Source organism: Phoenix dactylifera, chromosome 2, assembly GCF_009389715.1.
Source record: "Phoenix dactylifera cultivar Barhee BC4 chromosome 2, palm_55x_up_171113_PBpolish2nd_filt_p, whole genome shotgun sequence".
NCBI classification, from domain to species: Eukaryota; Viridiplantae; Streptophyta; class Magnoliopsida; order Arecales; family Arecaceae; genus Phoenix; species Phoenix dactylifera.
Genome location: NC_052393.1, coordinates 12,690,804 through 12,716,734, shown reverse-complemented (window position 1 = coordinate 12,716,734; position 25,931 = coordinate 12,690,804). Strand labels below are relative to the sequence as shown.

At 38.3% G+C, this 25,931-nt stretch overlaps 2 protein-coding genes across 4 annotated transcripts; both read left to right on the top strand.

Moving 5' to 3' along the window:
• Nucleotides 1–213: 213 nt before the first annotated feature.
• Nucleotides 214–13,678, top strand: LOC103714158 (shaggy-related protein kinase alpha-like). 3 transcript variants are annotated; one of them, XR_003386973.2, is made up of 14 exons: nt 214–494; nt 3,579–3,833; nt 4,021–4,113; nt 4,643–4,702; nt 4,807–5,079; nt 5,200–5,274; nt 7,972–8,028; nt 8,103–8,243; nt 11,392–11,442; nt 11,539–11,634; nt 11,708–11,791; nt 12,711–12,916; nt 13,018–13,120; nt 13,196–13,678. XR_003386973.2 is itself a non-coding variant. In XM_026807312.2 (14 exons), the coding sequence occupies exons 2-14, from the start codon at nt 1,192–1,194 to the stop codon at nt 13,255–13,257; spliced, it is 1,368 nt and encodes a 455-aa protein (XP_026663113.1). In that variant the 5' UTR covers nt 374–494; nt 1,166–1,191; the 3' UTR covers nt 13,258–13,674. The 3 variants fall into 3 exon arrangements, 2 of the variants coding, with proteins under 2 accessions (XP_008799541.1, XP_026663113.1); XM_026807312.2 differs by lacking the exon at nt 12,711–12,916 and adding an exon at nt 1,166–1,209 and having other exon boundaries at nt 374–494; nt 13,196–13,674; XM_008801319.4 differs by lacking the exon at nt 12,711–12,916 and having other exon boundaries at nt 13,196–13,674.
• Nucleotides 13,679–15,848: 2,170 nt separating this feature from the next.
• Nucleotides 15,849–25,008, top strand: LOC103714157 (probable E3 ubiquitin-protein ligase XBOS33). Its single transcript, XM_008801317.4, has 10 exons — nt 15,849–16,250; nt 16,349–16,408; nt 16,510–16,581; nt 16,700–16,905; nt 17,002–17,162; nt 17,250–17,308; nt 17,400–17,446; nt 17,570–17,713; nt 20,957–21,048; nt 24,083–25,008. The coding sequence occupies exons 1-10, from the start codon at nt 16,074–16,076 to the stop codon at nt 24,616–24,618; spliced, it is 1,554 nt and encodes a 517-aa protein (XP_008799539.2). The 5' UTR covers nt 15,849–16,073; the 3' UTR covers nt 24,619–25,008.
• Nucleotides 25,009–25,931: the final 923 nt, after the last annotated feature.

The window sequence follows — 25,931 nt, the reverse complement described above, 5'->3', positions numbered from 1 at the left end:
ACGGACACCAGCGGGTAGGGGAATGCTTGGGGTCGGCCTCCGGAGGTTTGACTGCCGAACCGAACAGGCCAAAAATTGCTAACAAAACCTAAAGGGAGACAGACGCACAAAGAAAAAGGAGGGGAGAGGACGGAAAAGAGAGGAAGAGAGAGACCGAAATCTGGTGGTTTTCTTTTTGTTTTGTTTTGCGTTATAGAGAAGGAGAGAGAGAGAGAGTAGGAGGAAGAAGCCATCGTCTCTCTTGTCTTCTTTCTTCTCTTCTTTTCCCCTCCTTTGTTTTCGCTTCCTCCTTGGCGGTGCGGTAATGGAGGGGGAGAGAGGGGAGACGGCTTCTCTTTTCTGAGCGCTGGCCCCCGGGGGGCAGAGGGAGAGGGGAAGAGAGAGAGAGAGAGAGAGAGAGAGAGTTATAGTGTGGGTGTTGGACGGGGGGAATCATGCATATGATGCGACGGCTGAAGAGCATTGCGTCCGGGAGGTCGTCGATTTCGGATCCCGTGAGTTCGCCGCTTGCTCTCCTGTTTGTTTTATTTGTACATATTTTTTTTTTTGCTTTTGTTTTAGCTTGATTTTGTGGAGGAGATCGTATTAGGACTTGGGATCGATTAATCTGATGGGGTTTTATTTGATTTGTAAGATTTAGAGATATGCGTGTTTATGGGATTAAACGACAAAAGGAGGATTTTTGTTGATTTAGTGTATGATTAAATTTCTTGAACCTTATTGTAGGTACTGGCTGATGGTTCTGGGTATTGTTAAAATTCTGAGTTTTTTTTTAAATTCATTTCTATATTTCCATCAGGTGGAAAATCAGATATGCCATCTTTCTTCTTTTTTGATTTTTGGTAGGTGTTGGGGGGCGGGAGTCTCGATGTTTCTTTCAAGCGCTCTATGTGTTCTTTTATTTTGTTTTAATGTATCTGTAACTGATGAAGGTCTTTCTAGGTCTCACATCCCTTATATCAGTGTTCGTTTTTGATTGCATGAAAACAACGAAAGAAAAGAAAAATGATATTTCCACGGAAAAGAAAAAGTTTTCCAGAGATTTCGGGATAAACTTTCCATGTTTGTCATTTTGTCGATTAAAACGAATTAAAAACTAGATTTTCCAAGGAAACATTTTCCTCTCCACTCTTCATGATTCTTCGTAAGTTTTTGTTATGGTCAGGTGGCTTTCTCACGTTTCCATGAGGAATGGTTCATAGTCAACAGGTCTGATTCATACCATTTTACTTGTGGTTTTTCATTTTTTTTTAATCATTTCCATTTTCTTCTTTTATTTTGTGTTCATCTCATGCCGTTAACCTTTTCTTATCAAGACTTGGCTGTTGTTGTCTTGGATTTTATGTGAGTATGCTCACCATTGTTTTTAAAGGAAATAGAAAGAAATGGTCCATCTTACTAACTTTTAACATGCATCAATTAACTGAGATTCAGAACCTATTTATGGATTGTTTAATAGGTATAGTTTACAAACCAACCTCTTTCCTAGCCTATTCAAACATATTTAATGTCTTAAATAAAATAAGCTATGTTCAAGCATATGACATAAATACATATCATGCACTACTTTTGATTAGCCAACAGACAGGATGAAGATTAAAATTTCGGTATTTGATAAAACGAAACAAAAGAAATCAGTGTTTAGAATTCAAACCATAAAGTATAAGGGACAAAGTACAAACCTCCAGATAATGAGTTAAAGTTGCTAAGGGAAACTTGATTATGTATCTTAACCAACATTACCTTAGATTTGGTTATATGGTTGTGTATGGTGTATATTGCTTGGGATTTGGATAATCTATGATGCCTATCTGATAAATAGAAAGACATCCACAAATAGATAGGATAAAAGAACGATAAGATGAATAGGGAGGGAGAGGAGGAAGTGAGGGTGGAGTGTTGTGGGGCTCTGCAACTACAAGGGAATGTGGGGTTATTTACTCCGGCTGCGTTCGGTTCAGGAACAAGAAAAATGGAAATAATAAATGTTTGCGTATGGAAACAGTTATGCATGAGTTATGTCAATTTTTGCTTGGCTCTACTTTTGAATGGCAAAAGGCACCATTTTGAACTAACTTTTGAATAATGACTTTTTCCGTCCATGAAAAGGTATCTATATTCCATGGAATAGCTTATGACAGCTCTTCCTTGGAATAGTTATGCCTGTCATAAGCAAGTTTGACCGGCATAACTATTCCCTTGTTATGACTCTTTCCAAGCCTAGGGAATTTTGGTGGGTTGCTTGTTGGTTGTATGAGTTTAGATTATGACAAGGTAGATCCCCATACCTTATAGCTTCCATGACAGGCTCTTCTTTTTCCTAAATATGCCTTGGCCAGGAATCCTGTAACAGTTTGTGGAGGGTCACCATCAAGTTTACATGTGGTTGTAAATTATACTCTATAATATGGCTGACCCATATGATGCAAAAAGGATTTGATGATGATAATTCCCTGAGTTGTCGATAACATAGAACTAACTATATGCCATTAACCTTTGACCATGAGGTCCATGACTTTTTTGACCATGGCTTGGGCTACTTGGTTCACATCACACTCTATTGCTATAGAAATTTCGTTGAGGCTTATCAATGAAGACATAAGACTTGAGACTAAATGTTACAACTCTGTAAATGGAAACCTGCATTACTTTTATAAAATTAACTACTGATTTTATACAATTAAAGATAATTCTTCGTCTTTTACTAGTCTTGATGGTAAGCACTATTCAAATCGGAGGAAGACCCTTCATTTTTTGATGGCGTATCATCATCAGCTTAAGTCACTTGACTAGACCATGTTTAGTTGTTTATATGGAAAAACTTATATTGATGAGTCCAATAGAAAATGAGTCTGTATATGCTTGTAATAAACAGAGCAAATATCTGAGCAGGTTGGAGTTGAGAGTACTTGAGATTTCACCAGCCGAAAAGGGCTTTCATTAACATTAAAGTTTAGTAACTTCATCATGACTAAAATAACTGAAGATCTCTTTATCCATTTGATGATCTTTATTAAGTTCCTCGTAGGATCATTAATAATTTTGAGAAGCTGATCTTGTGTAGATGAATTCTAAGAATTATTATCATGACATTCTTCATAGCCACTTAGAGGAACTTGGCACACTTGCCTTTTTTCCTTAATAAAAAAAAGGAGTAAACTTTAGGTGAGGAACAAGGAGATATCCTAAGCCAATTTGGTGGATTAAACTTGAGGCTTCAATTTTGAATATTGAAAAGCCAAAATGCACATTCTCGTAATGTTAATATGACCGATAAATTCCTTTTGTTTGGATCTAATACTTCGTATGGAGCTGTTTTCATGGAAGTTAACACACACCAATAAAGAAGCTTGCTTCAAAAATAAGTCTGGCAGGCATTTTGCTACATTTGCATATCTTCTTGATTTGATTTTTTGTTTTCAATTTTTATTCTGTTATAATGTTACCAATAAAGAAGCTTGTTTCAAAAATAAGTCTGTCAGGCATTTTGCTACATTTTCGTATCTTCTTGATTTGACTTTTTGTTTTCAATTTTTATTCTGTTATAATGTCCTGAAATTTTATCTCCTTCACATAAGGGTGGAGATCCTGGCACAAAAAGAGCAAAGTTTGATCAGGATGGAGCAGGGGAAGTTTCTTCAGAACAACATCTTGTGGAAGATAAATCTGTTGGTCTAGATCACAATATGACTTCAACTCATTTACCTTTGGATGCAAGCACATCGAACATGGATCCACCTGCTAGAACTGAAGATGCTGCTGTAGATCAGCTTCCAAAGGAAATGCATGAAATGACAATTAAGGATGATAAAGTTGAAGACCACAATGAGAAGGTATACCTTCATTTTTGTAACTGCTTATTATAATTTGCCCGTAGTTCAGAAAGTACAAATGTGTCATCTGTGGCATGTTTCAATTATTATATTAATTAATTGTCAAGAGTGGCTTTTACAGGATACAGTTTCATCTGTAGCATGTTTCAATTATCATACTCTTAATTGTTGAGAGTGGCTCTAACAGGATACTGAAGGGACAATGATGATTGGTAATGGAACTGAGAGAGGTCAGATAATTGCAACAACAATAGGTGGTCGAAATGGGCAGCCTAAACAGGTGATATGATTTCTTGAACTTAAATTTGTTACTTGTATTACTGATTAGGAGCTTTCTTTTCTCACCTTAATGGCATAGCTTTCTTAGCTCATAGGACTATGATCTTACTTATCTTGTTCAACTTTAGTAGATGATGTGGTCACATGCATGAGCTAGAAAGATGGCTGGGCATGTTGGTGCTTAGAGTTGTTTCCAAACGGTCACATTTCAAAATTGCTTCTCCAATGGTCCTTAAAAAAAATTTACATGGTCATCATTGTTCATTTTCATTTCTATAAGTTTGGGGATGAAAATCCATTTGAAATTTAGGTGCATTGACTCATGATATCTATGAGCTTGGTATATGTGGGTTCTGTCGTGTGCCCAAATTTTCATCTGCATATCTATGGTGCAATGAATTTCTTTGTCCCAAACCGTCTTCTGCAGTAGTCCTAAACCTCTTTAGATTATAAATCTTACCTGATGTTTCTTAATAATAATTTGTAATCAGAACTTGGTTAACAATAACTTTTTGCCAATTGCATGCCAGACAATCTCATATATGGCAGAACGAGTGGTTGGCACTGGTTCGTTTGGCATAGTCTTTCAGGTAAGTAGCACTAATTTTGCCTTGGCATGTTGTCATAGTTTTATGCCATACAATTCTTCATTTTTCCCCCACAATCATGACATGATAGTGTACATCTGGCACAGGCTAAGTGTGTCGAAACAGGAGAAACAGTGGCTATCAAGAAGGTGCTGCAAGATAAGAGATACAAGAATAGAGAACTCCAAATTATGCACTTACTTGACCATCCGAATGTAGTCCAGCTAAAACACTATTTCTTTTCAACCACCGACAATGATGAGGTCTACCTCAACCTTGTACTTGAGTATGTATCTGAGACTGTTTATCGCATTTGCAAGTACTATAGCCGGATGAACCAACGTATGCCTCTCATATATGTTCAGTTGTATACATATCAGGTGAATGGTGCTGTCGTACTTATATTTTGCCCATCATTGTTTACTGCAAAACCTTTTTTGCCTTTCCGTTTTTATCAAATATGTTTTCCTGAATTAATATTTTCATGTTTATTTGTCTAGATCTGCCGTGCACTTTCTTACATCCATCGTGTTGTAGGGGTCTGTCATCGTGACATTAAACCACAAAATCTATTGGTAAGAGATTGTCTCCTGTTATTTCTTGCCTAGGGCATAATGATAGGTTCCTTCAGTTACTCTTCTCTGATTAAAGATTTTTTTATATGCCTAAAAGTTGATATTATGTTTTAGCATCTGTTATGCAAGGGGGCATTTGAGTTGTGTCATAAATGCCTCATGGTTTCTGTTAGGGGAAAAACCCTAAGTCATATATCCACAGAGGCGCTCGGCCGAAGAGCGCCGACCGGAAAGCCGCTCGGCCAAAGGATGCCGACCAGGAAGGCGCTCGACTAGAGGGCGTCGACCAGAGCGCGCGCCAAGAGGTGCCCCACCCAAAGCTGCTCGGTTAGAAAGTGCCGACCAAAGACAGCGCCAAGGCGCTCTGCTAGAAGGTGCTCGCCTAAAGGGCGCCGACCAGGAGTACTTGAAGCAACCCCGCCACAGGGCGCCCCATTGGGCGACCAGCTCGGCTCGGCACTCTTGCCGAGCCGATGCCTTAACCAAATGTTCAACCTCCGCCTAAAGTCCAAGGGACTGACAACTCCTACGGCTTGCGACCTGCCACTATCTCCAAGCCATCAAGGCATAAGATCTTCGCAGGTATTCGGCACGACCTGCCATTAATGCACGAGACTCTCTCAAGCCTCCGATGCACTCAGTCATTTAATGAACACGGCCCAAGACGATCTCCGGATCACTGAACCATCAGAGCGCATGGCTCTACCTGACCGCCGGTTCATTCGGTAATAAATGCACTTACCATCCACAGACCCCAGGCCCGCTACGGCCGGCGGTTCAACCACTCCAACAGGTCCGATCGACCGTGACAACACCCTGATTCCGGTCTGATTCGGCCCTGTTCTCCACTATGCCATAAATGGGCCAAATCGTGCCCAATTATCACAGACAGGGACAAATCCCCCGGTTACCTCCCAGGTAACGTAATCCCCTCCTATAAAAGGGAAGCTGGGAGAACCAAGGGGGGGGAACAAACAAAAAACGGAAACAGATCCCCGGGACTGAACCCGCCGGGAAGCATAGACACAATTGAGGACATCATCCTCTTCGTCTTCTTTATCCTATCCAAATATTCTTGCTGTCTTCTCCATATACTCTCTTCCCTGCTCTCTCCACATACTTGCCCCCTCTGACTTAGGCATCGGAGGGCCGGCGCCGGGGAGCCCGGCCACCGGTTTTCCTTGCAGGACTTGCACACCCCCCCGCAGCGGAGGACGCAGCCGGCCGGCGCACCGCCGTCCGCCCCCTGTAGCAGCGGAGCTCCTCCTTCCCCGGCTTCGCGGCGGCCCCCGGGTCCAATTTCCAGCAACAGTTTCAATATTGACAAGATTTTGAAAGTAAATTTGAGGAGACATCTTGATATCTTAGGTTCATGGTTAGCAATCTCAAACTTGTTTTCCTAGATGATTGTTGACTCAGAACAAAGGTGGAAAAGAATTATAGGTAGGCTTCTAAAAAAGGATGTTAACTTTCAAGTTAACAATGGCCTGCTGTTCCATCACCGATTGAGTTTTAACAACTTCTGAGCAGATCAATGAAGCAAGTTTAACTTCAATCTTGACATGTAGAAATAGCATCTAGGTGCTTTCAGTGGTCAGAGTCAATTACTGTTAGGAGTTGAATACTCATTTCCATGTCAATCACTTCTTTACATTCTACTAAGGTTAGTAATATCTCATTGCAAAATAGAAAACAAAAGGCAACTCTTTTGCGAGATATAGATAGGCTTTGGATTCTTGTCATGGCCTTTTTATGAGGTCTAGATAAACATGAGAACCATTCTATGATGTGATTTGCAGTTTTTATATCTTTGCTGGGAGACCTGTTTTATAATGCCACATTGTTTGGCAGGAGGTAACTCTTTTGCGAGATATAGATGGGCTTTGGATTTCTTGTCATGGCCTTTTTATGAGGTTTAGATAAACATGAGAACCATTCTATGATGTAATTTGTAGTTTTTATATCTATGCCAGGAGACTTGTTTTATAATGCCACATTGTTTGGCAGGAGTACTAACTAATCTAGCACTGTCCTACTTGTAATGTACTGATGAATATTCATTCTACATCAGGAAAACACATTACATGCACTTCTAACACTACTGTAGCCACTTAGCAAACTCTCAGTTTTTTCTCATATGTTATGGGTTTCATAAAAAGCAGGGTGGGGGGTGGGGGGTTATTTTGTATATGGTACTATGCATGCCAAGGCCCGTGTAGCATATTATAACCCGTATGTACAAGCAGTCATGTATGTCCATCTTACATATCCTATGTACAAAACAATGCAAGTACAAAATGCTAAAAATACATCATACAAAGATATGCCCCTCGCCCTAAGTTGATATGGCTAAACTTTGGTACGTCGTGCATCTGATACATTGTATGGGTGGACTAAGGGTTGCAAATTGCAAGATTAGGTTAGGGTTCTTATGATTTCATAATGTTTTGCACCTTGCATTCTAATTAATTGTCATGAGTTCTTATTTGTCTTTGTATTTTTCATGGTTCCAGAAACTTTTTGTTCATTATTAATTGTTGTATCGTATTGTTTTTCTTGGATGTTAGGAGTGAGTGAACCTTACAAAACTATTGCAGGAGCTAGTATTCTTATGATTATGGATTTTTTTAATGAAAAACTTGTCTTGGATTGTATTCTCTAATTAAATTTTGTTCGACAATTTGATTGACATTGCAGGTGAATCCTCATACTCATCAAGTAAAGCTTTGTGACTTTGGCAGTGCTAAGAAACTGGTATGCCATGTTATCTGTATATGATTATGCTATGGTGTATGTCTTAGATCTGAATCCAATGACCCAATTTTCAGGTTCCAGGAGAGCCTAATATATCTTACATCTGCTCACGGTACTATAGGGCTCCAGAGCTCATCTTTGGAGCTACGGAATATACCACTGCAATTGATATGTGGTCTGTTGGTTGTGTTTTGGCCGAGCTTCTTATAGGGCAGGTAGACTTTGTGCTGGTGGTTTTTAAGCTAAAACATACTTTACTAAGTTTCCTTCTTAAGATTTCAGTTGGTTTTCTTCTTGGAATTTTGGATTGCATGTGCTGTTAAGTTGGAGAAGATTATTTTCTTTCTGTTTTATGATGATTAAAAGAATGTAATTATACTCTGTACTGCTGCACAGGTGGATAGTTTATATGATTTCAAGATATATTCAGTGTTCTCAATGATTTAAATTAATGAAAACAGAAAAAGGAACCTTGGAATTATGGCCATAAGACACTACCTTAGATAATGTCTTAAGTGCGAAAAGGCTTATCGCCTTTTCTGTTCTGTGCAAGAGTTGAAGGAAACTATCTTAGAGAATTATTTTCTTTGGTCAGGTCCTAGATAAAATCTTGGCATGACAAGACCTTGCTAGCCAAAATCTTCTATTTAGTCTGCCACCCTACTCCTGGGGGAATATTGGACAACTTACTGTTTCGGCACTAAGCATTTTTGAATGTTGTGCACATGATACCATTGTGCTTGTCTTGGTATTTAACGTTGATAATAAATATTATAAATTTTGATAATGCACCTTGAAGTTCGAAGACATCTTGAACATGTTAGTAGTTAAACAATAATTTAGGGGAAGCAGGAGGTGATGTGTGATGAAGTATTCCCTTTTTGGACTCAACTTTTTAGTCACTTAGAAGGAAATTTGCATTTTGACATGCATGCTAGTTGTTGATGCTAATGCTGAGATCTTACCTCAGCAATCTCCTGATTTTTTGCAAAGCTTTTGATTTTAGTGGTTGGGAGATGAGGACCACCAAAAGGATGCAAACATCATTCCTTAACCTTTAATTTCTTCTCCTTTTTACCTCCCCTTGAGACAAGTTTAACAAATTAAAAGATGGCAAGTTGCAAGACATTTTACATCATCTTTGTTGTCTATTGTTTGGGTTTCTGGATAGGAAAGGTCAAATATCATGATCCTGATTGTGACCCTTTCCATCATCTTCATCTGGAATAGACATTAAATTTGATCGGTATCTTTGAATTTTTTGCTTCCACATGCCTTGTTGTGCTGGCTTCCTCTTTTTTAATTGTAATCATTTCCGTAACATTACTTCGATAGAGCGAATATCTTGTTACTTTGAGGTTCCATAACACTTGATTATTAAACTTACCTGGACAGAGATATCATTTCATATTAGAAAACATTAATGGTGAAATGTGAAATATAGCTTTTTCTATGCTGCATGTTTTGTTCTATGTAATAGATGCAGTCCTCTACTCCAATTTTTTTAAGATACATGATTGTATTTGTACAGCTAAAAAATTGGATTAGAACAACAAATGGACAGCATTTCATTGTCATCAAAAACAACAGAACACTTGTTCTTCACAAAGTATCCATAAAAATAGAAGTCCAGACTTTAGATTCGCATTCTTGTTATACAGATGACAGAGCCGCAGCTGCTAGAATTATGGCCATCACTTTGAATTAAGGTAAAGAAATAGGAAACCATTTTAAACTAAATAGATCATGGAGTCCTGAAGTCTAAAGTATTTTGGAATATTTTTTTGTTAAATCTCATTGTTATATATCAGGGTGGTCCACTCTGACATATATTGATAAGCCAAGCTAATTTTAGAAAAATTGATTTTGATAAATTTTTATACTTTGGCTTTCTTAGCTCGTTAGGAAACCGCAAATGCCTTTTTTCAGGAGGTCTTTCACTAGACTAAGACAGTTAAATTATATTATATTTTATTCCCCCAAACAACAATTTGTACTGGGAAAAATATGATGCATATTTGATTTTGCATCAGTATATTTGCTCTTTTCAAATGGGTAGAATCTATTATTGGGCTTCAGTTAAGGTGCTTCCATTTGTTTCAAAAATCTTTCCTAGAATGCATTTTAGTGATGTGGATACCATATTACCATGTTTCAAATTTCTGGATAATGTTTATGATGTTGCTTTCTTCACCAAAAACATAAGAAATTAAAATAAATTGAAAAATAATAACACAATCTTGCTTTTTTTAAAAAGAAAAAGAAACCATGACAAAAGGGATAATCATTAGCAGTCATGTTTTAGTGCCTTTATATTTGGCAGGAGACACATTGGCAACCCAAAGCCCAATTGGGTTTCAACTAAAAATGATCAAACCCAAAATCCTCCTGACACTGAAGGCTAAGCATCAAGTATGGGCAGGTAAAATGCCATCTGCCCATCCACAACCTGATATATTCATATTAAAGTAACCAATCTACTTGATATGATAACTGACCTATTTACCTCTTTTTGGAAGCTCCATTACTTCTTGATTTTGCATTGAATGTTCCATCTTGAGCTCCATTGTTCCTAAATCACTTCCGCACTATCCGGCCCATGTTGGGCCCATGTCTGAAGTTCCACTTCGTCCTTGTTTAATCCATGTCCTCCAATCATAAAAATTTAAGAATGCATGTCATGGGACTCAAAAAATCTATCCTTCTCCATGAGTGGGAGACCCATTTGGTATGCATTTACCAGTGAAGAAATTTATTTTTCTCATTTCTATTACTAGGCATGCATCACTAAACCCCGATATTTGACTAATTCAAACTATTTGTGAGCTCGTTTAACCCCTATTAAAAACACAAAAGGACCTTTCAACACTTGTGTCAGATCCCTTGAAAGACAATTGACTAAAAGGAATAGTCTTTACAGTTCAAAATTATGGATATCGACAAATGGATATTTGATGCTTTACCATCACCTGCGCTTTTGACCCTGCATGTTTAAGAGAGGTCATGAGTTGGACATGGTACATGACTGGCATTTAATCTGTAAAGATCTCATTTTTTCCATTGCATAAATGAAATGTCTTGTGGAGGTATATATGTAAAGAATATAGGATGGCTAGTTGTTTTTAGTTCTAGTTTTTCCTTGTTTGAGTGCTTGGTTTTCACTTCTAGACTGTTTTCCTCACTTAGCATGATATGATTTGCAACTCTATGGACTATGTATTACACATGATTTTGTGCCATGCTATTATATTTATTTGAGTTTATTTGTCTTTTTATGTTGTTATTTGGTCTAGTAGGTTTTTTTTTTGACACAAACTTTTGTTTTGTTATTCCTGTTGCTTTAACAAAATGGATGTGATGCAGCCTCTATTTCCTGGAGAAAGTGGGGTTGATCAGCTGGTGGAAATCATTAAGGTCTTATATCCATGGGCTTCTTTCTGTATCTTTGTTCATTTCAGGTTTCATTCATCAGTTGAACTCATACTCAACTGATTGTTGTTGTTATGCAAGATCTTAGGTACCCCTACACGAGAAGAGATCAAATGCATGAATTCAAATTACTCTGAGTTCAAATTTCCTCAGATTAAAGCCCATCCCTGGCACAAGGTCAGTAAGCGCATTGCATTAGAACTCAGGCATCAAATTTAGATGGTTAACTTGTCATGCTTCTCTTTTGCAGCTTTTCCACAAGCGAATGCCTCCCGAGGCAGTTGATCTTGTATCAAGGCTACTTCAGTACTCACCAAATTTGCGTTGCACTGCTGTAAGATATTGTTCGCTGCTCCAAGAAAAATATCGTTCTGCTAACTGATCTCTATTTGTAATCAATTATGGTGGCTCGTTGGCTCATTTATTTCAATTATTGTCTGCTTTTTTATTCGATTATTTTAAAATTATAATAGAAAATGAATGATAATCTTTTATCAATCTACAAATTTGAAATTCGGCATATTATATTCATTTTCTCTAAAATCCTTTTATGCTATTGGATATGGTACTGCTTGTCATAAGCATGCTTGGCTGTAGGTTAGACTGAAGTGGTTTATAATTAAATTTCAACTTGTAGTTTGCCTACTTATACCTATTCTCTATTTAAGAATACATAATCCCTTCGTTACAAATGAAAACAATCTTTATATTATCCATGATTCCTATCAGACATATCACGCGATGACATGTACATTCTAGATGATCGATGGGGCATACAAGGTCATTTACCCTTGTCCTCTCTTTCGTTTCCATATTTCACTCGATCTGCAATAAATAATGGTTTAATTTCTCTCATTCTGCCCTGGTGTTATTTGAAGGCCCTGCAATCCTCATGCACATGCTCAGGCATTCTGGTAGCATTAGAGAACTGATGTTTTGAGTTACTAATAGACACCTATAGGAAAAGGTAAATAAAGCGAGTTCATGTGTATAGGACCCACTATTTCTAGGCATTTGACTTTAGAGCCCACACTGGCCAGATGACAGTACTTCCTGTGTTTATATGTGAAGTTGTTGCCTCTACATGTATTTTAGCTGCATACAGTGAAGGACTTTCTGGTGTCCACTTTTCATCTCATATCACTTTAGCTTCTGGAAATTGTGATTGGCTTAGCTTGAAATATGTTACAGTCTGTAAAAGATATTGAGGAAAAAGCATAGAAACTAACAGTATTATAAATGCAATACACCAGGTCCTAAACCACTTCTTAAAAAAAAAAAAAAGCAAATTGAGCTTGAATCAAGAATTTGTATGAAAGCATCAGCAACATATCTACTGCCTTTTTACCCCCAAGCACTTGTTTGGATGGTTTCGCCCTTTGCCACTTGGGCAAGGGAGTGCGAGTTCAATTCTGGTTGAAGACAGCCCTCAAGGTTGGGGTGGGTATAGGGTAGAAAGGTGGGGATGAGCCCTTCCTAATCTCAAAAAACACTATTCAAATTAAGAAGATAGAAAAGTTGATATACTTGATAATATTTCTCATGTATGAATCTGTGCAGTTGGAGGCCTGTGCCCATCCATTCTTTGATGAATTGAGGGACCCGAATGCCCGTCTGCCAAATGGACGCCCCCTACCCCCTATATTTAATTTCATGCCTGAAGGTACAAGATATGTCTGAATTGTTTCCTTGATCCTTATCTGACAAAATATTTGAAGCTCAGTATTGTGTCTTGCAGAGCTTGAAGGTGCTTCTCCAGAACTCATTCAGCGCTTCATTCCTGAGCGTGTGAAGAAATAAATGCAGCAAGCAGTATCTAAGCGTTCTGGTGATTTCTGGATAGCACAATCCATGATATATCAAGTATGGAGCCCACAAGTGACTGATCTGTTTGTGATTTGATCAGAAGAGAGGAAGGCTTTAGGGAGGGGGGTATTCATGAACTGTCGGATCTTTGCACCAAGGCAGATCTCAAGATGACCTGCGAGCATCATAGGCATGACATGATTTGGGTTTTGCCCATCCATATGTATTTTCTGTGAGATGAGTAGCTCATGTACCAGCTTCTATAGCCCCAGGACATAATGCTAAAAAAAAAATAAAATCCGTGTGTATGTAGAGATGAAGTTTTTAGAATGTTCTGTTCTGAGAACTAGATTATGTGTTGTTTCTGTCAGGTAATTAGCTTGAAAACCAATCATCTGTGACTGATCGCCCTTTCTCCTTAGCCTTCTTTCTTTCCTTCAAAATAAAGGTCTGAACCAAGTGTTGCATATGTTTCTCTGGAAACAGGACTCCATGAAGTGAGACAGGGATTATTAGCAGTTCATAGACTCCCCTATGGAGACTTCAAGATTTATAACCAATTACAGAGGCTCAAGGCCTTTTTGCGTTATAATTGTAAAAGTTCTGCAGCGGCCAGATAGTTCTATAAACTACTTCAGAAGGAAAAAAAATTTATCAAATGAAGTGCTCATCAACTACTTGTTATATAGAGCGTTCATTATTTTGACTTTATAAACGCAACCTTATGACAAACAGGACACTGGAACTAACAACAGTGTTTTTTTTTCTATTTATTCTTTTTGCAAGTACGCAGAACTGAATTGTGTCCCACAGCTTTTGTTTTCCCCTCCTTTTTTTTCCGTATTTACTTTGCTTACTAGATTTTGCTTCTTGCCCAAGTAACAACCCCACTGGTACAATCATTGGCCTGCCACCCAACCTACCCGACATTAACAATTCTGTCAGATAGATTCAAGAATCTTGCTATTATAATTTATAACGTGGTTCGTGATCTCACTCTTCATCCATAAGCGGTGGATATCAGAGATATTGACTCGTTTCTTTTGCTTATCCCAGTTGGTAAGCTGGTGATGGAACTCTGGCCGCGGCTACTTGGTCCTTTGCAGCCAATCAAAGACCTATTAAGGATTAGGAAGTGGCCAAACGAGCTACCAGGAGAAATCCATCGTAAGTGTTAAGAGGGGACTAATGCAATTTATGGGTTTGTCCAATCCATGTGCAGGGTCTAATGTAACTAACACCTTGGGACATGGGGTTAGGTCCCAAGCATTTTCGATTTATATAATATGATTTCTAGAGATAGGTGGAGACTTCATAATTTGACTAAACAATGTTATGTGGAGCCAAAAATAAATCAAAAAAGAAAAAGAAAAAACAGAAAAAACAGAAAAAAGACCTCATCTGAATTGAAATGAGAGTTTCAATATGGTAGTGAAAACAAGCCACTTATATGGAGATTGATTTTCCTTACCTAGCCAAATGCAGCAATTATCAACCATGTTTTAAATTTAAAAGAAATAATACTAAATCAAGATATATGGCAATTCAATTTATCTTTTGAGGGAAATGGCAATTTTAGTTTTATAGCCCACCCCCACCTTTCTGTCTCTCATTGTTGCATTGAATTATACAGCAGTTTCCTTGATCTAACCAAGAAAGAAATTGCTTGGAAAAGTTAGAATTCCAGTGATTACCATAACAATAATCTTGAACTAGTTCATCTCATATCTGTCTAAAGTCTAGGATTTCCAACAAGTGCCTTGCACCACTTTAGACTCCAATTTGTAATCAAAAAATCACCTTAATGGACTATATTCCCCTGCCATGCCAATGGTGGATTACTTCCAAAATTGCAGGCCACATTATGTATTGCTTCCCTCTTGCATAGTATACCTCACACAATACAAGTTACTCTGGGTTACAAACTTTCAAAATTGCAAACAACATTCATATTACTTCCCCCTTGGATAGCATGCATCTTTTTTAAAAAAATAATTCTGTGCCATGCTGGCACTATTCATTTTACTAGCTACTACTGATTCTATTATCATGACACCTATAATGTTTATGATCCTCTGTCTTGCAGTGAGGTGCTGCTGTAGTCGTCCATCCTTAAAATTATAGATCCTTTAATAAAACTATATCCTTAATTTAGCTCTTCACGTAGATGAATTAAATAAAAACTACACAAACTAAAAATAAAAATGTATTCATAAGATGATGAATTGCAATGATCTAGAAATGTCTCACTTGGTAAAATAATAGAATCCAAAACTTGAGTCCACTCAACTTCTCTTAGATGCACGTTATACATATTTTTTTTTTTTTAACAAAAAAAAATATATATTTTTTTTTTAACAAAAAAAAAGCCATCTCCTACCCCACGGGTTCCCACAAACTAAAAAAATATATATTTTTTTTTAACAAAAAAGAAACACAGCCATCTCCTACCCCACGGGTTCCCACAAAATCAAACCCCCACCCACCTCCTTCCTCTCGTTGCGCCAAGGCGCCAAAATCCCAGCCGAACAAACATAAATCCGACCGCCATCCGAAGTCGATAGATTTACTGCTCCTGTTGTGCGACTCCCGACAATACCCCCCGGGCCATCACAGCCGTCTAATTTCAGCTGTTGGGCCGCCGTCCCCGAAAAGGGACGTGGTGGCGGACCGGGGGCCGCGTACCCTCATTCATCAAAAAGGGAAAAGCCCTTCCGTGGAGGCGAAGCTAAAACCGCCCCTTTCCCCTCGTCGGGTATAAAGCCCCGGCCGCCGAGGCCGAGCGAGATCCGATCGGCAGCTGGGATCCGATGGGGAACTCGCTGGGGTGCTCCGCCTCCGGCGAGCGGCTGGTCTCGGCGGCGAGGGACGGCGATCTGGTTGAGGCCCGGATGCTGCTCGAGTTCAACCCTTGCCTCGCCAAATACTCCACCTTCGGCGGCCTCAACTCCCCCCTCCACTTCGCCGCCGCCAAGGGCCACAACGAGGTCCCCTCCTCTTTTCCTTTTCTTGCAAAAAAAAGTTTCGATCTTTTTGAGCATTTCCGCACCATTTGTTGAGTTGGTTCCATGGATCGTCTGATTAGATCGTTATGTTGCTGCTCGAGAACGGCGCCGAGGTGAATTCGAGGAATTATTGCGGCCAGGTATCTAAAGATTGGTTCTTTTTGCCCATCAAACTTGAACCACCCTCTTTTTAGATGATTCTTAAAATGTTGTGATTTTTTTTGGTAATTTTGTGATGAAGACGGCGTTGATGCAAGCATGCCGCCATGGGCACTGGGAGGTGGTGCAGACTCTGCTGCTCTTCAGAAGCAATGTATGTATGAATTCATGAATGTGTTAGTTTTCTTCGGATTCTACCTCTTATGTTGGGAAAGTTAAGAATCTAATTTAGTTTTGGAGTGTTTTTGAGAAATGGTTTGTGAGATTTGAAGGTTACGAGGGCAGACTACCTGAGCGGCAGGACAGCGCTTCACTTTGCCGCAGCCGATGGGCATGTAAGATGCATTAGGCTGCTAGCTGCCGACTTTGTCCCGAGTGCTCCCTATGATGTGACAGCTTTGTCCAAGGATGGTGGCGACAATGCGGGCAGCAAGGATAGCAGCCCTGATTCCTCTTCAGGGCGTAAACATGATCAAATGTGCGTCAGACTTTGCTTTATTTGTTACATGATGCCTTAAGAAGCCCTGATATCAAAAAATTTCATTTGAGCTGAGTGGTGTCTTATTTGTTGCAGTGTGCTTTCGAGGTTCATAAACAAGCCAGCAGATGGTGGCATTACAGCTCTCCACATGGCGGCTCTGAACGGGTATTTTGATTGCGTACAGCTGTTGCTTGATTTAGGTGCCAATGTCTCGTCAGTGACTTTTCATTATAGCTCAACAATGAATTTGATAGGTATTCTTTAATTTCTAGTATATCAGTTATTGGTTGCTATTGGTTTGCTTCACAAGGTAATGGTTTCTAGTCGCATGGATGTGGCAGGGGCTGGAAGCACTCCATTGCATTATGCAGCTTGTGGAGGGAACCTTAAATGTTGCCAGGTAAATCTAAATATCATGTCTGTTATCTGAAAGATGCATGGTTTGTTTTGTTTTATTTAGCTGTTTGATTTGAAGCTATTTCTTTGTACAGATACTTCTTGCAAGAGGTGCTAGTAGGTTGACATTAAATTGCAATGGGTAATCATTCCTTCTTTGTCAGTTGTTTTTAATAAGACTTATTAACTGTTACTCTTCTTCTTCCAAGTGGATCCTTTTTTTCCTAATGCTTAAGACAATCATATTTTGTTTTTTGTTTTTCAGATGGCTTCCACTTGACATTGCTAGGATATGGGGACGTCATTGGCTGGAGCCATTACTATCACCAGATTCTGTTTCAACCATACCAACGTTTACCCCATCAAATTATCTTTCCTTGCCTCTTATGAGCATACTCAACATAGCAAGGTACAATGGCTGCCATTTATATTTGCCCTCTTGCTTATGCAGCATCATTGAAAAGTGGCATTCTTATCATGTATCATGTTCGTTCGGCGCTCATCAGCATCTTCTTTTGCATATATTATCAAAAAGAGTCACTAGATCCATTCCCTTTTGTCCATAAAAAGGTTGACCATGGAACGACCTGCAGCGAAAGCTAGTTTGCTTCACGTACAAATGCACAATCCTATAGATGCCAAATAAACTACATCTGAAGATGAATAAAAGTGTGACACTGTTACAATTTGTCAAGAAATATTACATCTCTAGTACATTTTGTATTAATTACTAAAATTATGGATATCTGCCTGAGAATTCAGAGACAGGTTATCGGAAGTTATGAATTGATGGTAACTAATGAAGCAATCAAATCATAATTATTGTGAACCAAGGCCCATTTTGGTTAGTTTTTGTACATCTTTGAAGTTGTATGGTGAGAAGCATTCAAGAGACTGTGTCCAGACAAAAGTCCTTGGACTAAATTCAAAAGGAGAGCTGCACCTTCATTTTCTTTTATGTTTTCTCTCTTGTACACCTTTTGAACTGCCTCTCCTAACCTTCACATGGGCTCCGGGTGCATGTGTGCTTCAAGTGGGACCCATGCATTAATTGGGAAGGTCTGTTCCATATATCTTCCAGGTTAGAGGAACCTGTATGCATGTGCATATAAATGATTATTCTTATCTTGAAACTACCGATTATGGGCCAACAAGGAATCTAGCTAGTTCAGCTTGATTTTCCATTTCACAACCAATATGCCTTGGGGCCAAAATTCCAGACCATGATTCCATCACCCATTCCTCACCTTCTTGAGCCATAGATATATGGTTTGCTCCTAACAAGTTAAACAAATTTTTTAACTTGACGTAATTATGTTTAAGCATATCGATATACTACATGTCAACTTGATATATTAATATCAACTAATAAGATTGTTTAAGTTCGTAGTTATATCGAATACTTGTGGAACTTTTTTGGTTAGTGATGTAAATATAGGAGATCATAAGAAGTTATCAAGTTACCAAGAAGATCCATGATGTCATAGTTAATGCATTTGGTACCCTGTTTCCAATATTTTGTATCTTTTGAATGAATCCCAGGTCATATTGAGGGACATATGAGAGCATATGTTTTAAAACAAGCAAAACCATCTTGTCCAGTCTCAAGTCAAAATATGACTAGAAGGAAGCTATTTATTTTGGCTCTCTTGTGTAGCATAGCCCATACATCAAGGCAAAATATTTTGCTTTATCCAAGAATTCAGATCTTACTGTTATCAACTCTCAGATCCACTCCTAATGTTGACATTCATGTATCATGAATCAGGAAAACTTTTCATATGTTTGCCGCAGTCATATGTAATGACCTAACTCTCATGACCAATCTGATGCTATATTTCTTAGTTGTACCCAGCATCTTGTTGGAAGTCCTCAAATAAATGCAATCACATTCTTTGCAGCCAAATAATCCCCTGCATTGCCAAAAATATATGTTTTCCCCATGTGAGTTCCTCCCCCACTCTGCTTTGCTTCCTGATCAACCATAATCTCTTGTTGAAAGAGTTAAACTAGCAGACTTATGGCAGTTGCCTACCTGGAATTTTAATGGGGTGTTTGGTTGCCTGATATAAGGAAGTGATCTTGATAACATTGTAGCCAAGTCTTCTCTTAGTTTCAAAATTTTAGTACTGATCCAGTCTCGCATTCCTCGTTTTCTTTTGCTTTTAAAGTCCAACATGGTTTATTTTGCTTGCAAAATGGCTCTTGTTTCCATCTCTCCAATTAATCATTTTCAATATCATATATCATTCTTTTTGATTTTGCTTATTTTGAAATCTGATATTAATTTTCTGGCTCACAATCATCTAGCAATATTTTTTTATATGCTTTACACTAACTTCTTAATGTGGCTCACTTCTTATGATTGTCAAGGATCATACTTAACTATCTTTGGACTTGACTACTCTTCAATGCTGCTTTGATTCCTCTAAATCAAGGTTTTAAATACCGGTACCAAATGCCATACCTTTTTCCATCATCTATCACTTTCACCTCTAGTCATAGAACTCTAGAGCTTTTATTTATTTTTTCATCTCACATTATATCCATCTTAGTGTTTGCACCTCCATATGCTATTCTCCACTTTGTTCCTCTTTAGTACATGCAGTCGTTCTACCTCCCAGATTTTAGTGCTTATAACAGTTTCCTTCTTGGGATATGTTGCATTAGAATATCAGCTGCTATAAACAATCCCAGCTGATTTGGGTCTACTTTGTAGGACTTGGTACTAAATTTGATCTCCAGCAGCTTTTCACACTATTTTGTCTCCTCTCCTTGTTCTTTCAAAGTTTCTTGCAAAACTATTATACTTGGACACTTGACTGCCATTCATACACATCTCGCTAAGCTATCCCATCCATTCAAATTGGCATCACATCATCTTATCTGTGGTGAAAATTGATGTAATATATGCGGATCAGGATGAATGGGTGTAGCACAAAGACAGATTATGGTGGCAATAGATCAAGTGTTCCAGTCACTGGTGAACAATGGATTGGGAAGCACATGAGTAGTCGATTAGGTGCCTCTTTATTAAGCCCATCTAGATCAGAGGTTGTAGCTCTGTCCAGTGTGGAAGGCATGGATTAAGAGATTAAGAAGCGGAAATAGGTGTTTTAGAGTGAAAAGGCGCAGTTTTGGTGTTCTATTTTAAGACTATGGCTAAGTTAATGGTGTGCTAGCATATAACCTAGATCAATCTCTATCCTTTCTGTTTGCTTCTGAAGCTTACATTAAGCTTTAGAGTACTGCTACCAATTTCCCACCTTATCACCTCTTAGTTCACTGGTACGATGTAACAGTCAGGGATCAATGTAGTACCATAGGGGTAAACAGTGTCAGTAAGGCCCCATATCCCTCAGCCAATCACCAATTTCTGCATAGGACTGGTGAACCGAGTGGGTTATATGGCAGGTAATCTCTAGCATTTGTAAACATTACTAGTTTGTGGCGGTCGACGTAAATTGTTACTGATGACATGCAAAAATAGCCAGGACGACTATAAAAAGCAATGAATCAAGTCTCTCTTTCTTGTGAACAGATGAAATAAAATTCCTAAGAAAATGCTTATCTAGATTTATCTATGTTTGCCTGTTATAACTATTAAATGATGCATACATTGAAATAACCAACCTATGACACCTCTCTGCAGAGAGTGTGGGTTGCAATCCTCAACGGCATCTTCTGATGATGGTGATCTCTGTTCTGTTTGTCTGGAAAGAGGCTGCAGTGTAGCAGCTGAAGGTAAGACTCAGACCCTCCCTTCCCAAACCTCCGCCTGATTATTATAATGGATTGTCTTGTCTCTTCTTTTACCTGCTTTACTGTAGTAGGTCAACAGTAACAAATGTGTGATCCATGTGGTAGATGTAGCAATGTACAGTATCTAAATTTGTAGTACCGGGATATCCGACTTATCCACTTCAAAGAGATATAGTTCATTTTTGCATCACGTTAGAGGTGAAATCCAGCTGCCAGCAGACAGCACTAGCGGCAGCAAATGATCATGCCCTTTTAATGATGAACATGATCATACAATTTGATGCTCACAAAGATCGGTGTAAGCTTTTTTCCCCCCTTGTAGAGATACTTAGAGCATATGCTCATGAGCATAGATTGGGTGACGAATTCCAAAAGCATTTCAGACATTACCAAGCTAATGGTGACAAAAAACGAACAAAACATATATATCATATATATTATGTACATGTGTTAACATACCAAAACAGTAAGTGGACTACAACATTAAAAAAGTAATGCGTGCAGCTCCTATGTTATCATTAATGAATAAACACTACCCTGACAGTGCTCCCCCACCGATCCTCTATTATAAAATAAAATGGTTTTTAGTAGATATAATATAGTAAGTGGATATAAGAGCAGCACTATATCATGTTGTATGAAAGTCAAAGATCTGCAATGAGATGTGTAGCTGTGAGAGAACCATGGTTAGGTAGTGATGGAAAATATGTTAAGTGAATCCAAGTATCCCATGTACAATCATATAACATTAATTTGCTGAGAGATTTTTATAGCTCTATTTTTATGTTGAAAACAGAACTTTATGGGTAAAGATTGAACCTCATGTCAAGAAGGCACTAGGATTTGATGCATAAAAAGCATGGAAGAAACACCAGTGAGAGGAAATTAGTGGATCTAATTAGATGGTGAGGGTCTCTTTGGTTTTCTGCAAAACTTCAGTTCATTGAACAAAACTTCACTAAATTTGAATCCACTGAGTGGAAAGCCTAATTGGTTTGTGGTGTTTGGTATGATGGAAATGGTGTAAAAAAATGTTAAGATCATCTAGGGAATGAACAAATCCAAATAGATGTAGTGGAGGGGAGCAATTTACAGAATTTGTTAAGATCATGTGGGGAATTTATTGTGCTCTTGATAGAAAGGAGGAGGATGTTTTGGTTGGGGGAGGGGATGGGGGCAGAGGAGAAGTTTGTGGTGACCGAGGATTGAAGTTACTTCTTGATAGTGGAGGAGGTTCAGTGTTAAATGTTGCTGTCACAGTTAATAATTGATAGTGGCAATGTCCGAAGTTGGATGCTGGTTCCAGAGGATTGTTGTTGCAGCACTGGCTTTTGATTTTGGCATGTGAAGAGTCTCTGGAGGTTCGTGTTGGTAGAGGCTGGAAGTTCGTGTTGGTAGAGGATGGAGGTCTATCATGATACTAAGGATTGCAATTCTGAGAAATGGATGACGATAACAATCATAAAAATCTAGAATGCTAGTTTGTGAGGGCACATAGACCTCATAAGTGATAATCTAGAATGTTAAAAAAGTGAGGTGATGCCTGGAAACATGTCTTATTTAGTATTCATTAACAACCATCGCATTTGAGGTTACAAACTTTGGATTGTTGGTCCATGCTATTTGTATTATTGTTATATTTGTTTCTATTGAAGGAGTCGATAGAGTTATTTGGAACGAAGTGAAGGAACCTTTATTAACTTTCTTTTGGATGACAACTTGTTTCATTTGCGTTTTTCTTCGTTTGTAAAAAAAATAAAATTGGTTAAGTCATTTTAAATTGATATAGGGTCTTGATGTTTTTATTTGAAGATTATTAATGAAAAATTTCCTGACATCTTAGAAATTCTGACTCTGCTGGGGAAGATTTCAGCAGTCTGGTGGCTTGAATCCAATCATCTTGGTGGCGCACCTCAATCTTGGTGTTCCTAAGAATCAGCTGACTCGAATTTCTTTTCATTGTAGAGGGAGACGATTCTTGTTATCCTTATAAATTAAGAAATTAAAAAGCTTTTAGCTTCTCTTTCTAGTCATCTGTTATTGGATAGTAATCTTAAAGGCAGAATTCCCTTTGACCATCCTGTCTCACAAAATGAAAGTAGTCCAACTCCCTCAAATAAACAACAGAAGATGAGAGATAAAGAAAGAAGGACAAAATAGCAATTTGAGATTGAATTGCAGGAATTCCTTGTCATTTCTATATTTTTTTTTCCACTTCATTCTGCTTCTCTTCCCTTATATCCAAGGCCTTCTGTCTCACGAGTCTTTTTGTTTCACTTTTTTTCTAAAATTTGATGTCTTATCATACTTAATAATGGATAAGACATAAATAGGCAGTAACTTTTTTGTGGGAGTGGCCAGGGGTGATATGTTTCATGAAATCTCATGCTAAATTGAGCACTAGCTTCAAATTCAGGTTGGGCAAGGCTAATCTGTTTAGTCAGATGCACAGCTCAATCCACCTTCAAAACAGTCCACTGAGAGATGCCCTTTTCTGTCGAACATAATGCTCGAAATCTCTTTAGGCTTCATGTTTATGGCTCCTTTTCTAGAAGCAATTCCTTCTTTTGGAGTTCAAAATAAATTTGCTTTTCTGGGTTCTTTTGTATGCCTAGAATGGTTATTTGTGATGCCTTGCATAAATTACCATACAAGTATAGGTAGGAGCATAAAAATACTTGAATGTTACAACATTTAGAATTCTAGTTTACCTTATATAAAGCATCACTAATATGGAAAAAGAAAAGCAGAGTTATGTAGTATCAACAGATGAATCAAGCTTTCAAATATCCCAGGCAAGCTCATTCCCATTATCTGAAATATAGCTCTAATGTACTCGACAATTATTATGCCTGCATTACTCATATATTGTAACCGAATTTTATGAGATCTAAATTTTTCCAAAAGTTATGGATGGAAACACCCATCCTAATGCTTCTATGTGGTGTTATGGCTCAAAATAAATGAGGTCTTGTCTTATAACATGCTTTTTTCCTTTTATTTTTTTAATCTTCAGGCTGTGGGCATGAACTCTGTGTGAAGTGTGCACTCTATCTTTGCTCAACCAGCAATATCCCATCTGAAATCTTGGGCCCACCTGGGTCAATCCCATGCCCTCTATGTCGACATGGGATAGTCTCATTTATTAAATTAGCTCGTTCCCCAGCGAAGGGGCTCAAACCAAACCTCGCCCTCAGCCTCTGCAATCCATGCATTGTTTGCCCTCGTGTGGAGCAACCAGAAACAGGTTGTAGATCTGAGATTCGGAAGAACCGTGTGGCTGCAGTTTCTTCTGAGCTTGTTTGTCCGCTCACTTGCAGCCCATTCCCTTCTGTTGCCATCCCCTCCTGCAACTGTGATGATGACCCGTGCTCATCCCATGAACCCCAAGGAGAAACACAAGCACAATCCCCTCGTCGCTCGCAGAGTGCACCAAACGAGCTGGACAAAATGGAAGAGCAGAGAGTTGATAGAACGAGCTGCTCGGGTATGTTCTGGAATAGAAGAAGCTGCCACAGAGAGCACCAGTGCAATTCAGAGATAAATGCTTGATTTGTTTTTTGCTTGTGAATAATCTGGTTCATAGGATCCATAGAGAGATGACTGGCTATTCCTTTTTAATAGCTTGTCTCATTATTCATCTCATATTGTTCAGCTATGTATATGTTATTGGCTTTTCTTAGTTCACCGGGAATTTCAGTATCTGCAGCACCGTCATATTCAGGTAATTTTGAAGGGTTAGAATTGAGGGTTTTGTAGTTTGCTGTAAATTATTGTATCAGGTCCATGACTTTGTACGTTACTAATGATTGGTCTTCTGATTACATTTAGTAATCAAACCAACAATAGTTTCTTTTCATTTAGTGTAGTTCTTGAGTTGTACATGAATTGCACTTTGATTTGGCGTTGGCTTTCTATAGTGCGCCTATTTATTTGCTCTGACAGGAAATCCAGTTTTGTTTGACCATTGTATGGTTATATCTATGTATGTATGTGTATGCATATGTATATATAGAGTGAGAGGGAGAGGGGAAAGCTAGAATGCATTCAAGTCCATTTGGCCCCAAATGCTTTCTGGGAAAAATCAACTGTGGACCTTTCAAAATGAAAACCAAAGGGTCACACAGTTTTGATATTTTTGTCCATTTATCAAAATGATGAAAAATGAACAATTTGTGATGGTATGATGCTATGTCTTCATTTAATATATGTATAGTTTAACTGCATCCAAATCAGCTGAAATTTGACCCATATATAATTTGAAGAATTTAGTTGAATGGTCTAGAGTTACAAATTATATAATGTACAACATAGCTTACTTGCTACATTGCTAATGTTCATTTTGTACTCGCTTAATGCGTAGGCAAGACACCTCTAAATAAATGATTTTAAGTATCTCGGCATTTTACATGGGCCTACAGGTCATGATCAACAATGTTGATTTTCATTTTGAAAGGTGCATCGTTGATTTCCACTATGAATCATTTGGAGCTAAATGTGCTCAAGTGCATCACAACCTCCCCCCCCCCCCCCCCCCCCTCTCTCTCTCTCTCTCTCTCTCTCTCTCTCTCTATATATATATATATATATATATATATATTCTGCATATTTAATTCTTTTAATTCACACAACTATGACCAGTGGTAAATACACTAGTAGAATGACCTTTCTATCTATGCATTGGGGCTCGTTTGGTTCGCAGAAAGTATTTTCCCTCGTAGGAGTATGATTCCTGGGAAGAAGATTTCTAGAAAGAGAATGCTTGGGAATGTATTTTTGGCATGTTTGGTTAAACATGGAAAAGTGATAGATTTATAAAATGCTTATGTTTGGTTAACTATCCGCTTTTCCAAAAAAGTTGTGTA